This window comes from Podarcis tiliguerta (genome assembly GCF_965153285.1).
Source record: "Podarcis tiliguerta genome assembly, chromosome: 3".
Classification (NCBI taxonomy): Eukaryota; Metazoa; Chordata; class Lepidosauria; order Squamata; family Lacertidae; genus Podarcis; species Podarcis tiliguerta.
The window spans coordinates 58403365-58416310 of NC_139536.1; the positions used below are offsets into that span (position 1 = coordinate 58403365).

Below are 12946 nucleotides of genomic sequence, written 5' to 3' on the forward strand. Positions count from 1 at the left end.
CTACTGAAAACCTGCCCATCACACACCTTTTTCTGGCAGAAGCTCTGCCAGGACAAAAATGGCAGCACTACAAAGCAAAAAGAAAGAAAGAAAAAGTGCTTTTAAGAAAAAAGAAGTGCTTTTAAGCACTTCTTATGTTTTCTTTTCACACCATTAAGCTCCTGTGGCTTTTGGTTGTTTGGTTTTGCAAGATAGGGGCAGGGCTACTGTGCCTCCGTGAAAGCACACATGCTGCTTTTCATGCAACTTTTTCAACCATGTGCAGAAATCAGGATGGATTTTGACATTTTCATACTTCACATTCTTATTTTCATTGGAATATGCAGTACAGAAATAGATTTCGTTTAATATATTCACTCACACCATACAGTTATGCATAAAAAGTTTTATTGTACCTGAGATCATACATTAAATTGAAAATAAAGCAGCTTTTGTGTACACGTACAAACATGGATGGATATATGATACAATAATACACACATAGCAATTTAACAAAATACATCAAACCATTTAAAGTAGGATTGTCAGGTAATCCAGAAACAACAGCTGTCCACTTCCTGTCACTTTAATAAGAATGCAATCTGGAGAAATTACCCAGTGGTGCTTTTCATAGCATTACCCCTGTTCATGTCTTCAGATCAAGCTGGTTTTAAAAGAGTTGACAAACCACCCCTGTGGTGCAGCAATAAAACTGCTGCCACATTTGCAAACCTAAGCAGAGCCCACTTTGGTTTCAAATTCGATGGGGGAACCACATGTTGAGACTCCTGCATTGATGGGGGCTGGACTAGAGGATCCTCAGGATTTCTTCCAACTCTACATTTTTATTATTCTAAGCCTAAATTACTTAACATGGTACTTGCATAAAATGTGACTCTTATCCATGTAGAAACACAAAATATTCAACTATAGTATAAACTGAATTAGAACATAGGATCACAAATGCTATATTTTTATCTATACAGGAAAGATCACTAGATATCAATCTTGCACTCCTTTTGTACCAACTAAAAACAGTGGAGCTGATTTTGTAATTGTGGGTTAAAGGGTTACCCTTACAGATTATTCAGATGTCAGACAGGAGCCAGTACGGGGCAGCAGCTTGAAACTTGTGTTCAAATCCCCACTTGTCTCTGAAGTTCATTGCATGACTTTGGGCATATCATAATCTGTCTCATAATCTAACCTATAGGGTTTGGAAAAAGTGCTACTCTGAGCCCTTTGTATAAATAATGTTTCAGCTACTGATAATAACTTCTGGGAATTTCCCCTGAGTTTGCAAAATAAGCTAACTTTCAAATCCCTTTCTTTTAAAGTCCCTTTCTTATCTTTTATTTTAAATTCTAAGTTATGTACATAGATTGTAAAGAGGACAGGGACCCCCTACGCCATTCCCATCATCGCTGACCATTGGTCCTGTTAGCTAGGGATGATGGAAGTTGTAGTCCCAAAACAGCTGGCGGGCCAAGTTTGGCCATCACTGCCCTACGCCTTGTGTGTGGGATTTGGAGATGCTACCAAGTCCAGCTTTCTCTGTTACCTTCCTTCCAACCACTGCCTATCTTGCTTGCTTATGCAAACCAACGACTACCTTTTATACTCCCTGTAAATATGTTTACAATTGTTTGTCTGTTGGCTTATAGAAAGACACCATGTTAGTGCAGATACTGGGAAGATGACTGCATATTGTTCATAGCTCCTGTGTGCATGCACTTTGTCCTATGAACACTGCATTAAAAAAAACTGAAATCAGAAGCAGAGCTGCACATGGAGAAGTTTAGAATTGATAACTGAACAAGCAGAAGATACAACAGGGGCTGGAAGACGTGAGAGTTACATCTCATGCTGAAGATGCACTTAGAGCAAGCATGCAAGTGCCTCATTCAAGAAAGGTTGTGCGTTTGGCTTAAAGCTATGGATGTATTCTTAAATTGAACACTGACTGCCAGATGATGCACAACTGACCTGGTTGTATCCAGGTTGTGCATGGGTACAGCTGAGCATGGCAATTTTTTGGTTTGTCCTCAGATTTCTTCCAAGGTTTGCTGTCTATTTGTAGGAAAGGGGGGGCGGGGGCGGAACAAATTACATTGTATATCATGGTTATTTTTTTAGTCTGCAATGTAACATATTTCAGCTATGGTCCCTCTTTAATTCAAGGTGACTTGAAGACTGAACTTCGCTTATTCTGTAAATTCCATATTAGATGGCAAATCTTACAAGTGCTGTCTGTGATGCTCCCTCCAGTTTGTGGCAATAATTGCACTTAGTATACATGGATTAGGCTTGTAGGAATACCACACACAGGACACAATGAATTTGGGAGATGCTTTTTCCGACCACACAGAAAGGCCCTAAATTTAACATTTGGCCCATAAAAGAATCATTTTGAGATTATTTACTTTGCAGGTGATTAAAAAAATTCCTTAATTACTGCTGAACTGTATTCAGGTAAGGCCCAAAGGCTTTTGCTTGAGAATTCTGTGGCTCTCAGTATTGTAAGTAGCAACCCTTCTCTGTGAACACTTCAAAAACTCTTGATGACAGTAATAAATCAAGAAACAGAATGGAAAATTAGCATGTCCAGTGAATTGCCCAAGGTCACATGTGGCAGAGGTGTTTAACCTTATTTGAAACTAGAACATTTGGCATGACAGTATTACATTGCTCTGTCCATCAGGCTGATAACCTATGCTGATATAAAACACAAACGGGTGCTATGCCATTATTTCTGCTTATCTAAAATTGCAGGAAATACTGCATAAGGTCTCTTTCTCCCCACCATAGATAATTTTCTGTGCATAAAATATCTCTGGCAAGTTACTATACAAGCAAGGAATATGAAACATTTGGAGTGGAGAACATTTATCAGAGTCTTATATTAAAGTTAAGCAAGTGTTAAGGCATGAAAAATTGAATAAGGTTAGCGATCTGTCTCAGAATTGTGGTTTTAAAGGCACATTACAAGTGGTAAATAGCGCAGATAAGATTACTTTGTACAGAAACAACACATAATTAAAGCAATTATTATACAGTGAAGTCTCAATATTCATCACTGATGGTTAGAGCAACACAAAATGCTTCTGGTTTGTTTATTGTTCTGTCATTATGAGTATTAATTGTTAGTTCGTTTGACTTGGGGGTTAACAAAAAAAGTTTTTGACTGCTCCCCTGGGTTACCATGATGCCAAAAATGTTCATGACCCCCTCCTTGGCCTGTACTAATTAGTTTTATTTTTACTTACTGTTCGCCTAGGTCACTCTCTGGGGTACTGTGTTGCTAAAAGTTTTAGGGCTCCCAAGGCCTCACAATTTCCCACTAAAAATATTTTAATTTAGTTTTTTACTGACCAATTCCACAGGTGCTCTGCTTTGATACTTTATTGTCAGAAGCTTTTTGTGACCCTTTCCCGAGACCTCCAAAATATCTCCTAAAAATTGGCCACATCCACTTTTACACTTTGGTCACTCTCTTTTTTGCATGCAGTCCCCAGAAGACTGACCATGGGTCACTGTGGCCACCCCAGCTTAAATGGTCACATGCAAAACATGGGATTTCCCCTTAATTGTAGAAAACACAGGATGTTAGCTAATATGGATTTCATATATTTTAAATAGATTTCGCCTCTCACTAATTTGCCTTAATCCATGTAAAAGAATGTGTTCTACTTTGCTTTTCCAGAATCAGTCAGGTTATAGACGTCTGATTTTCACTGTGTGATCCAAAGCCACAGATTGCCAACCCTTTCAGGGCACATTTAGATTTTTTAGTAAGTGTCATGCACGCCCCTCCCTCTGGCCACTTCCAGTCAAATGAATCTAAACCGTTAAAAGCACATAGAGCTAAAAGGGGAAGTGGGAAAGAGTGTCACTCTTCCAACTTCCTCCTTCATCTCTATGATTTTTCAAGGGGAAAAAGGGTAACCCTCCTCACCACCGCATGGCCAAGAGGGCATATGGAGGGGTGCAGTTCAGAGGCTTCATGGTAGCCAGGGGGAGACCTCAAGGGTACAATTACATCCACATACATCCACGTCCGAAACATCCACACTCACAATATTATACATGTTTACTTGGGAGCAAATCCTACTGAGTTCCATGACACTTAGTTCCAGATAAGTATTCTTAGGATTGCAGACTTAGACAAGGGAGTAAGCCCAGCAGGGTTTATTTCTGGGTTAAGGTGCTGCATACTCTCTCTCTCTCTGTGTGTGTGATATATACACCATATTTTTCCGTGTATAAGACTAGGTTTCCCCCCTAAAAAATAATGTCAAAAATTCGAGGGCATCTTATACACGGGAGCCATCTTCCCCCGTTTTCTTAACTCGGAGTCCCCCAAAATAGGGGGTGTCTTATACATAGGGGCGTCTTATACATGGGGGTGTCTTATAGATGGAAAAATACGGTATGTAAAATTTATGAGTAAAAAAAAGTCATAACGAAGAATTCCCTGTAGAAGTTTGCTGATATTTAAATACATATTTTTAAGATGCAACTTGACTTTGTTAAAGAAAGTTAATTTTGTTTCAAATGGATAACTCTGCTCTTTGTACAAAAAATGTTATGATAAACAAATAGAAATAATTCATTATAACACTGAAGTTACTGACTATTCAAGAAGCCCAACCTTCTACACAAGATCTCAAAAATCTCTGCAATACACAACATGATAGTAATCACAGTAAATGTGTACATAGCAATAAGGAAGATAGTCTTTTCAAAGTGTTCTGGTACCATGCATCTGGTAATATTATACTTTTTATCAAGGGCTCCTGCATCACATCTGTAGAGTGGATTCACTTGGAAACCAAAGAGCTGACTCTGAAGCCAAAAGGCCACAACTTCAAGGATGATCCTTAACAGAACAGAAAGAATATAAAAAACGGTGTAGGCAGGTCTTTGGAGGATATCTTCCTGAGCGATGCTTTTACATGCAGCATAAAGGTGGAAAATGGCTCCAGGTACCAGTACGGTCACTAGCTGTAAAGCCCAGAATACCTAAAGTGTAGCAGAAACTTGGCTGTCAAATCATTTATCACTATATTGTGCTACCTGATAACAGACATCAACCAGAATGTCGTGTGACTGCTTTTGTTTATCAGAGGACATAGATAATCTTAAAATACTACTTTAAAAATAGCATTCATATGAAAAATCACTGTTATCCTTTGCTCCAAAGGTTAGCTTCACAGTTCATTAACTTTTTCCTTTCCACTGGTTCATTAGTATTTGATGTTTATCAATTTAATGATAAAACCCAAAAGGAAATTGTTAGTTTTCTGACTTTCTACCTTTGGAAACTCCCTTCCATGTGTTGCAGAAGATTCTGTGTCATGTTCCGGGGCAGATATTTAATTCAGGCAAGGGCAGCTGGCAATACTTTTTGAACCACTTCTGTTGCCTATGGAATGAAGTGTGTACCAAATAACACACCCTATAGTCTCCGAGGACCTCATGTTGCTGGGAACATTGGCAGTGGTTGATAAGTCACCACCACACCTTCTCATTAAAGAGTCACTGTTAAGCTTCCTAAAAACTAAGGGCACAATCCTATATTCATGATAAGTCAACTGAGAGGCTACAGAATATGGCAGATGTTCTGGCATAGTGGTGGGTTGCTCTGTGAGTCAGTTTTAATGCAGTATATTTTAGCACTTGCATGATTGATTTTGTTCGTATAAATACTTCATTTGTTGCTTTCATATACCAGTTTCTTCTATTAATTTACTTTTCCATGCTTGGCTTTGCCTCCACTTCAGTGACCTTCATTTGAGGCAGAGTGAATACCTCAAAACAGGCATAGGCAAACTTGGCCCTCCAGATGTTTTGGGACTACAACTCCCATCATCCCTGACCACTGGTCCTGTTAGCTAGGGATGATGGGAGTTGTAGTCCCAAAACATCTGGAGGGCCAAGTTTGCCTATGCCTGCCTCAAAGTTTCAATTCCTGGCATGTCCAGGAAGGGCTGGGGAAGATTCGCTCCCTGAAACACTGGAAGGTCTCTGCCAGTCAATGTCAACAATACTGAGCTAGGTAGACCAATTTTCTGATTTAGTATAAGGCAGCTCCTATGTCCCTTAGCTTCTTTTGTGTTGTTTTCTTGATTGTAAGCTCTTTGGAGCATGGATTTGTCTTCTGATTTTTGGAAAGTGCAGTGCACATGGATGGTATTATACTAACAACAAGCACTTGCCCAGCTTTGGGAAGGAGGCAGGAGGACTCTAGGACCCCGTCAGAGCTTGCACTCCTCCTTCCCAGAGCCAGGGAAGTGCTGATCAGTCTCCTTGAGAAGGGTCCTTTTGGGCTGTGTGTCCAGTGCTCCCGCACTTGTACTGCCCTAAATCTGCCTCTAACAGAGGATATGTAAACATCTGAGCTAAGATGTAGAGAACAGTGCAAGGAAAGGGTCAGTTTCAGCAGACATAACAGGTGTGTACCCCTGCTAATTCCTATTCTTCCTACTCAGGAGCATTCAGAAAACTAAATTGAAAGTTGAGAATTTCAGGATGGACAAATTACGGAATTTGCTACTCCCAGATGCACTGATGGTCACAAAGTTGGACAGATTTAAAAGAGACTTAAGACAAATGTGTAGATGGTAAGGCCGTCAGTGGCTCCAATGCTGAAGGCAATATGCCTCTGAATACCAGTTGCTGGTGATCACAAATGGGAATCTGCTCTTGCATTCATGTTCTGCTTATGGGCATTCTGATTGGCCATTCTGAGAACAGGAAGTTGGACTGGATAGGCCTTTATGCTGGTCTAGCATGTCACCACTTATGCTCTCTGCCTGCAGTCTGAAGTAGCACTGCTCAAAATGCTCCCATCTCAGCCTACAACTTCATTTGGTGCCCTTAAATCTTTCAGGGACATTTTGACTACTGTCATAGGCTACATCCTACCTTTTACAAGAGAAAAGAAGACTTACCGGTGGGGTTATAGGTCTGAATTGGTTGTAACAGAATAGATTAATGTCCCTCTTGTCTGGCTCACAGCTGAAGTGTAAGGCTTCATTGCCGTAGACAGCAAAACCCAAAACACCAAGGAAAAACATTCGGACTGAGCCAAAGAAGAGTGTGTGGAATTGACCGACCACTGTTGGAGGCCTAAGCTGTAAAGAATCACATGGAGGTTAAGTAGGAAAGAACGGGGAGCAGGGAGGAATCAAAAGCATTAGTAGTATTCAAGATGTATCTTAATAATGTATATCTATATAATATATTTTGTTCAGAATTGCAGACACTTTCTGCACACCCTTCACCAAACATTAATCTGAAAGCTGTGTTGTACTGGATAACTGAGTCAGTGAGTAAACACACTGTCAGTTTCATTGACTCAAGTCAATATAAGGCCAGCATTGATTTGAAGGGGGCATTTCCACATAAGAGGTGAGGTCTGAAGAGCCCCTTTTGCAGTAAATGTCAACTGATTTTCTCTTCCAATCACAGTCCCTCTCTGACTGCATCAGATGCCTATTGGGAGGCTTTTTTTGGACCCTGGCCAACACATGTACGACCATGCTATAGAAGGCTCCCTTCACAGAGATTTCATCTAAGGGATTATTTTATAAAGCTTCCTCTCCCCCTCCAGTAACCTGTGACTCATCACACCAGGGACAACACCTATGTAATAGATCCATCAATTTCTAATTCCAGTATGCAACTTCAGAAACTGGCAACCTTCATACATCTAGTTGTTCCACACATACAGACCAGCCATACAGGTTCCCATAGGGTGTTTCACATACAGTTCTGATCACTTGCCGATGCAACAAATACAATGGTATCATTAAAATCAACTCTTATTTAGTCTTAAAAGTAATGTCAGCTTATATGCAGCCTTTGTAAGACGTGCTGCAGAGCAAGAGGAAAATGCTAGTCATAAAACATGCTTTCTCTGAAGAAAAATGCCGTTTTGTATGCTGGGGATGTTGTTTTGAACCTCTGTAGTTCATAAATGGTTTGCGAGCAACCCTGAAAACCTGTCCTCGTAATGAGATTATTATTCTTCCTCTAGCACTTCTTAGCCCATCCATACTTACACATCCTTCATAGAAGTTCTTGATGTAATTTAAAGACATGTCTTGTAAGATGTTCTCCTAGTGCAATTGTGGTATAATCCCTACGCCTCATTGCCAATTTGCTGTCCTCAGGCTCATTCTGATGCTATTACTCTCTCCTGACCTTTCCTATGAAAAACTCTTGTCACTGCACAATTATAATTTTTTTTTATCTCTGGGGCCCCAATTAACCTTACACTTTCAGGGAGGGAGAAGAAAAGGCCCAAACAAAGGCTGTGTACATGTGGCCTGCCCAATAATCCCCACTGAACGTTGTCAGCAAAAACCTCCGCCCAAAGCCCATAAACTAGCAGCCGGCGACACAATAGGATGGAGAACATGCAACTGGCCACGGAATCCCCTTGTTGTGCTAGAAACACATGACCCTCCTGACTTGGCTCCTAGGGCCTGTCCAGATGCCTGCTTTGCCCACCGTTAATGTAACATAGCAGAAACAGCAGGAGCTAGTGCAGTGCCCTGAGAAAGAGATAGCCCGGGAGAGTCACTATTTAATTTTCAAGCAGACTTTATTTTGGGCTGGTGCCACCCGCACTGTTCCTGAAAGCACCCCATGTGCACTGGCAAATGCTGGCTGAACAGACAGAGTCATTTGGAAGCGCTCCAGAAGACAGAAGAAAAAAGCCTCCAGAAACTACATTTGCCTTGCAACACATTCAGGGTAAAATTAAGTTTGAGGATGAAAACGTCTCAGCTAGTATTGGTGGTAGAAGTAGCAGTAGTATTGAATTGTTATTATTAATATTAAATGTTTTAGCTTCCTCCCCACCTACCCCATTACAGGCAACTTATCATATGAAAGATTAGTAATGTGGGATGCCATCAGGATTGTAGTTTGAAATGAATTTCAAGCAACAGGGAAACTACCGTATTTTTCGCTCTATAAGACGCACCAGACCACAAGACGCACCTAGTTTTTGGAGGAGGAAAACAAGAAAAAAAATATTCTGAATCTCAGAAGCCAGAACAGCAAGAGGGATCGCTGCATAGTGAAAGCAGCAATCCGTCTTGCCGTTCTGGCTTCTGGGATAGCTGCGCAGCTTGCATTCGCTCCATAAGATGCACACACATTTCCCCTTACTTTTTAGGAGGGAAAAAGTGAGTCTTATAGAGCAAAAAATACGGCAATTCTCCCAGCCCTCTGTGACTTGCCATGATTCCTTTTCAAACATCTCCTCCACCTCCCAGGTGGCATCATGTTCTGTAAACCTCAACATGGTTCTTGAGATCTATGACCACCTCCCCTCATTACCAAACCGAATACACCACTGAAGATTACTTGTAGGCTGCTTTGATAGGACAACTTTCCTGAAACCTGGTGGGAAGGCCAAACAGGCAGAGGGCCTTCTTGGTAGCAGCACCCTTCCTGTGGAATGCCCTCCCATAAGATGTCAAGGAAACAAACAACTATCTGACTTTTAGAAGACATCTGAAGGCAGCCCTGTTTAGGGAAGTTTTTAATGTTTGATGTTCTGTTGCATTATTATTATTTTTTATTTTTATTATTCAGTTGGGAGCCGCCAGGAGTGGCTGGGGAAACCCAGCCAGATGGGCAGGGTATAAATAAACAAATAAATAATAAACGTCGCCTTAGCTCCCTTACCTACATTGACCCTGCTCAGATCTTGGTCTTCCCTCCCTCCATCGAGGCCTCAGCTCACACAGGACCTCACGGCAAACTCTCCTGAGCCCTCTTTGCTCTCTGTCGGGGGGGAGTCCGCCCAGTCCAGCTTCCCTCCCCGGGCTCCTTCCCTTTCCCCTTCCGCCCCTGGAAGCGAAGGTAGGACAAGGGGACGAGATACGCACCAGCCGCAGCCCCGGCGTGGCATTGTTGGGGGGCCCCATCCAGGCGCCTGCCTGCTGCTCCGCGGCGACCGTCCGGGGAGGCGCGTCGCGATCATCCTGGAGGGGAAATGCGCTCCTGCCCGAGCGGAGAGCTCCAGGGGCGGCTATCCCCCGCCCAGAGGGAGCGAGCCGGAGAGGGAGGAGGGAGATCCAGCCTGGCAGCCGTCCAGCTCGGAGGATCCCGCCGCCCAGCGCGGGGCTTCGGCTCTCCCGGGACGCTCATAGTTGCGCAGCCGGACCCAGACGAGTCAAGAAGGAAGCTCGCGTCTCTCAGGACGCTTTCATCAACAGCCAGCTCCTCAATTCCAGATGGGCACGAAAGGGGGGGGGGGATCAAGCGCCCAAAGGGATCTGTTAGGACAGCCTTCGCCAGCCGGGCTCCCTTCAGATATAGACGAACTAGAAATCCCAGCAAACCTGTGAGCCACGCAGGCTGAGGAGGGGAGTTCTAGTTCAGCAACGTCTGGAAGGAAGGCAGCGGGTGTGCGAGCGCCCAGGGAAGAACAAAGGAGGGCTTCCTACGACCCAGGGCTCCGTGGGGACCCATTAAGTTGGGTGTTAAAATCTAGCAACGATTATAGGTTCGAAATGGGTAGGCGGAGGTTCGAAGTCTTTGACCTCTTCCAGTCACTCTGATGATGATAAGTCAATGGTCACTGGATAGAATGAAGACGCGTTAGTAGAGGTTGGGTGTGTAGCTTTTCTCTAAGGAGAGCAGCATCCCTGGGCAAGGGGAGTTTGCTCAAAGGAGGAGGAAGGACCCTGCGGGACCCTGCCGAGAGGCACCCTGAGGCCTCAGGCAAGCTCCCGCCTCTCGGTTCCCCAACAGTAAAGGACGAATTTCTGTGAGCTGCGTCCCAGGCAGCAGCGTCTCTTCGAAGAGAGTGCCAGCCGATTAATGCACCACTTCACTTCAGTAATTTATTGGCTTAAAACCAAAGGTCAGCGCAAAACCAGGGAAAGGCCAACAAGTAGCAATAAAAAATAGCAGCAAAGGAGAAAACAGAAGTATCTATCTATCTATCTATCTATCTATCTATCATCTATCTATCTATCTATCTATCATCTATCTCTATCTATCATCTATCTATCTATCTATCATCTATCTATATCTATCTATCTCTATATCTATCTGTAGCTATCACCTGTCTGTCTGTCTGTCTGTCTGTCTGTCTGTCTATCTTTCGCCGTGGGGTTCCAGGATGGCTTTCTTATTGTATAAGAATATACAACAAGATGCAGACGCTTCCATAGTTGGTAAGGTGTGATTTTGTGCGTGACGCTCCCCGCCCCTCTCAGTGTAGGATTAACCCCCTACTACATCTTCCTTTTCATTGCAACACGACATTGCCCCCACCCGACTGGATTGGCTTCCTTGTGGCCTCATATCCCCAGTGGCCTCTCTAACCTCAGGTGTGGTGCTTGGCTCACTTACTTCACTCTCCTGAGTTGCTATAGTGAGATATCGAGATACCTCCGCTGCAGTTCATCTCTGCCTCCCCCGCCCCCCCCCCCGTCCCGATGCCAGGGATCCTGCTCCTTTGACAGTAAAAAAAAGTAGAAGAGGGAGGGAGGGAGGGAGGGAGGGAGGAAGGAAGAGAAAGAAAGAAAGAAAGAAAGAAAGAAAGAAAGAAAGAAAGAAAGAAAGAAAGAAAGAAAGACTGCCTCGGAGCATGCACAGTCTCCTCTCCACACAACCCAAATTCTGGGAGAAGTCCCGAAGTCCTGGTGATTTAAACCCTGGCAGCAACACACTGTGATGGAAAAGGTGGGGACTTCGCGGCCCTCCAGGTGTTCGGACTCTGACTCGCATCTCCCCTGCCCATTGGCCAGGCAGGCTGCAGCCTAACAACATCTGGAGGGCCACGGGGCCCGGCGTTTGCTTTAACCTTAACTACATGAGAGGCGGGGCAAGTCCTGTGCTGCACTGCAGCGAGAGCGAGGCCCGCGTCTCCCAGGGAATCGGCGTCTCTCAATCTCCTTTGCCTCGCACGACTGTGTGATGTTCAAATGGCTCCTTGCGGCTCCTTGGGGGTGGAAAAGTATCTGGTGCCCATACGCGCAATGCAGCAACAATGCCGACGGCAACGCGAGACCCCTCCAAATCGTACTTAGGAGGATGTGGGTTGAGGTGGGACTGAAGCCTCCGTCCTCCTGACCAGGGATGCCCTTTGGAAGTGAATTTTCTCTTGGCTTAAAAATAACACTGCACGGGGATGTGGCATCGCTGGGATGGGTGAATATTATAGAACTTTCGTTCGCGATTTTTGGCAGCCGCCGGGGTACACCTAGTAAGCAGAAGAGAGTAATCAAAACGGGGATGTAATTAAAGTCATTTTCTTGGCTTGGGGGTTCTGCCCGCTCTTCTTCCCTCCCTGTTATTCTGCTCTCTCGCCATTTCGACAGCTCTGGCGCCAGAGCGGGACAAAACGGCAAGTCCTTTGCTGGAGCTTTTGGACAGCGCTACGAACTGACCAAGCAATCCTAAGGGATATTAACTCAGAAGTAAGTCCCATTGAGTCCAATGTGTCTAACTCCCAGGTAAGACACACAACTTCAGCGGCCCAGTTCTTTCTGTTGGAAACAATGTCTTATCTCCATCACCCGTAACAAACAAAAACACACAGGGTGAAAGTTATTGATCGTTTGAATGTGTGGAAATCAAATCCGTGTGTATTTCATTATGACAAATCTGTTCCTGTCTGCAGAGAACGGGGGGGGGGGAGGGGGGGAGAAGACGCTTTAATACATCCTAAAGCCATTCATTCATCTGGGAGCAAGGCCCCATTGAACTTAATGGGATATACTTCGGAACAGGAATGTGTAGGATTGCGCCTATGTATGTTTACGAAACGTGATGACCAGCCCCTTATGCTGCTTGTGGTCGCACAGCATTAGTCTTGCAGCTGGCAAGACCAAGAACTTTGCTCACACACACCGCGCGAAGTCTGGAAAAAATGCTGTCCAGGAACGGAAAGGAAAACGACAAGATCTCGGTTTATAGTGTCATGCAGATGGCT

The 12946-nt window shown here is 43.9% G+C and overlaps 1 protein-coding gene across 1 annotated transcript; it reads right to left on the minus strand.

Annotated features, from left to right (window-relative positions):
- Positions 1-4490: 4490 nt before the first annotated feature.
- On the minus strand, positions 4491-9978 carry GJE1 (gap junction protein epsilon 1). Its single transcript, XM_083432300.1, has 3 exons — positions 9888-9978; positions 6933-7115; positions 4491-5001 (listed from the first exon to the last, which is right to left on the minus strand). The coding sequence occupies exons 1-3, from the start codon at positions 9924-9926 to the stop codon at positions 4606-4608; spliced, it is 618 nt and encodes a 205-aa protein (XP_083288426.1). The 5' UTR covers positions 9927-9978; the 3' UTR covers positions 4491-4605.
- Positions 9979-12946: the final 2968 nt, after the last annotated feature.

Bases quoted from the DNA above. Each gene is read 5' to 3' on its own strand.
- GJE1 (XM_083432300.1), bottom strand. From the start codon at position 9,926: ATGGGGCCCCCCAACAATGCCACGCCGGGGCTGCGGCTG. The intron at 7,116-9,887 runs GTGCGTATCTCG...GATTCTTTACAG, and splicing joins CCACGCCGGGGCTGCGGCTG to CTTAGGCCTCCAACAGTGGT. The intron at 5,002-6,932 runs GTAAGTCTTCTT...GCTACACTTTAG, and splicing joins TCAGACCTATAACCCCACCG to GTATTCTGGGCTTTACAGCT.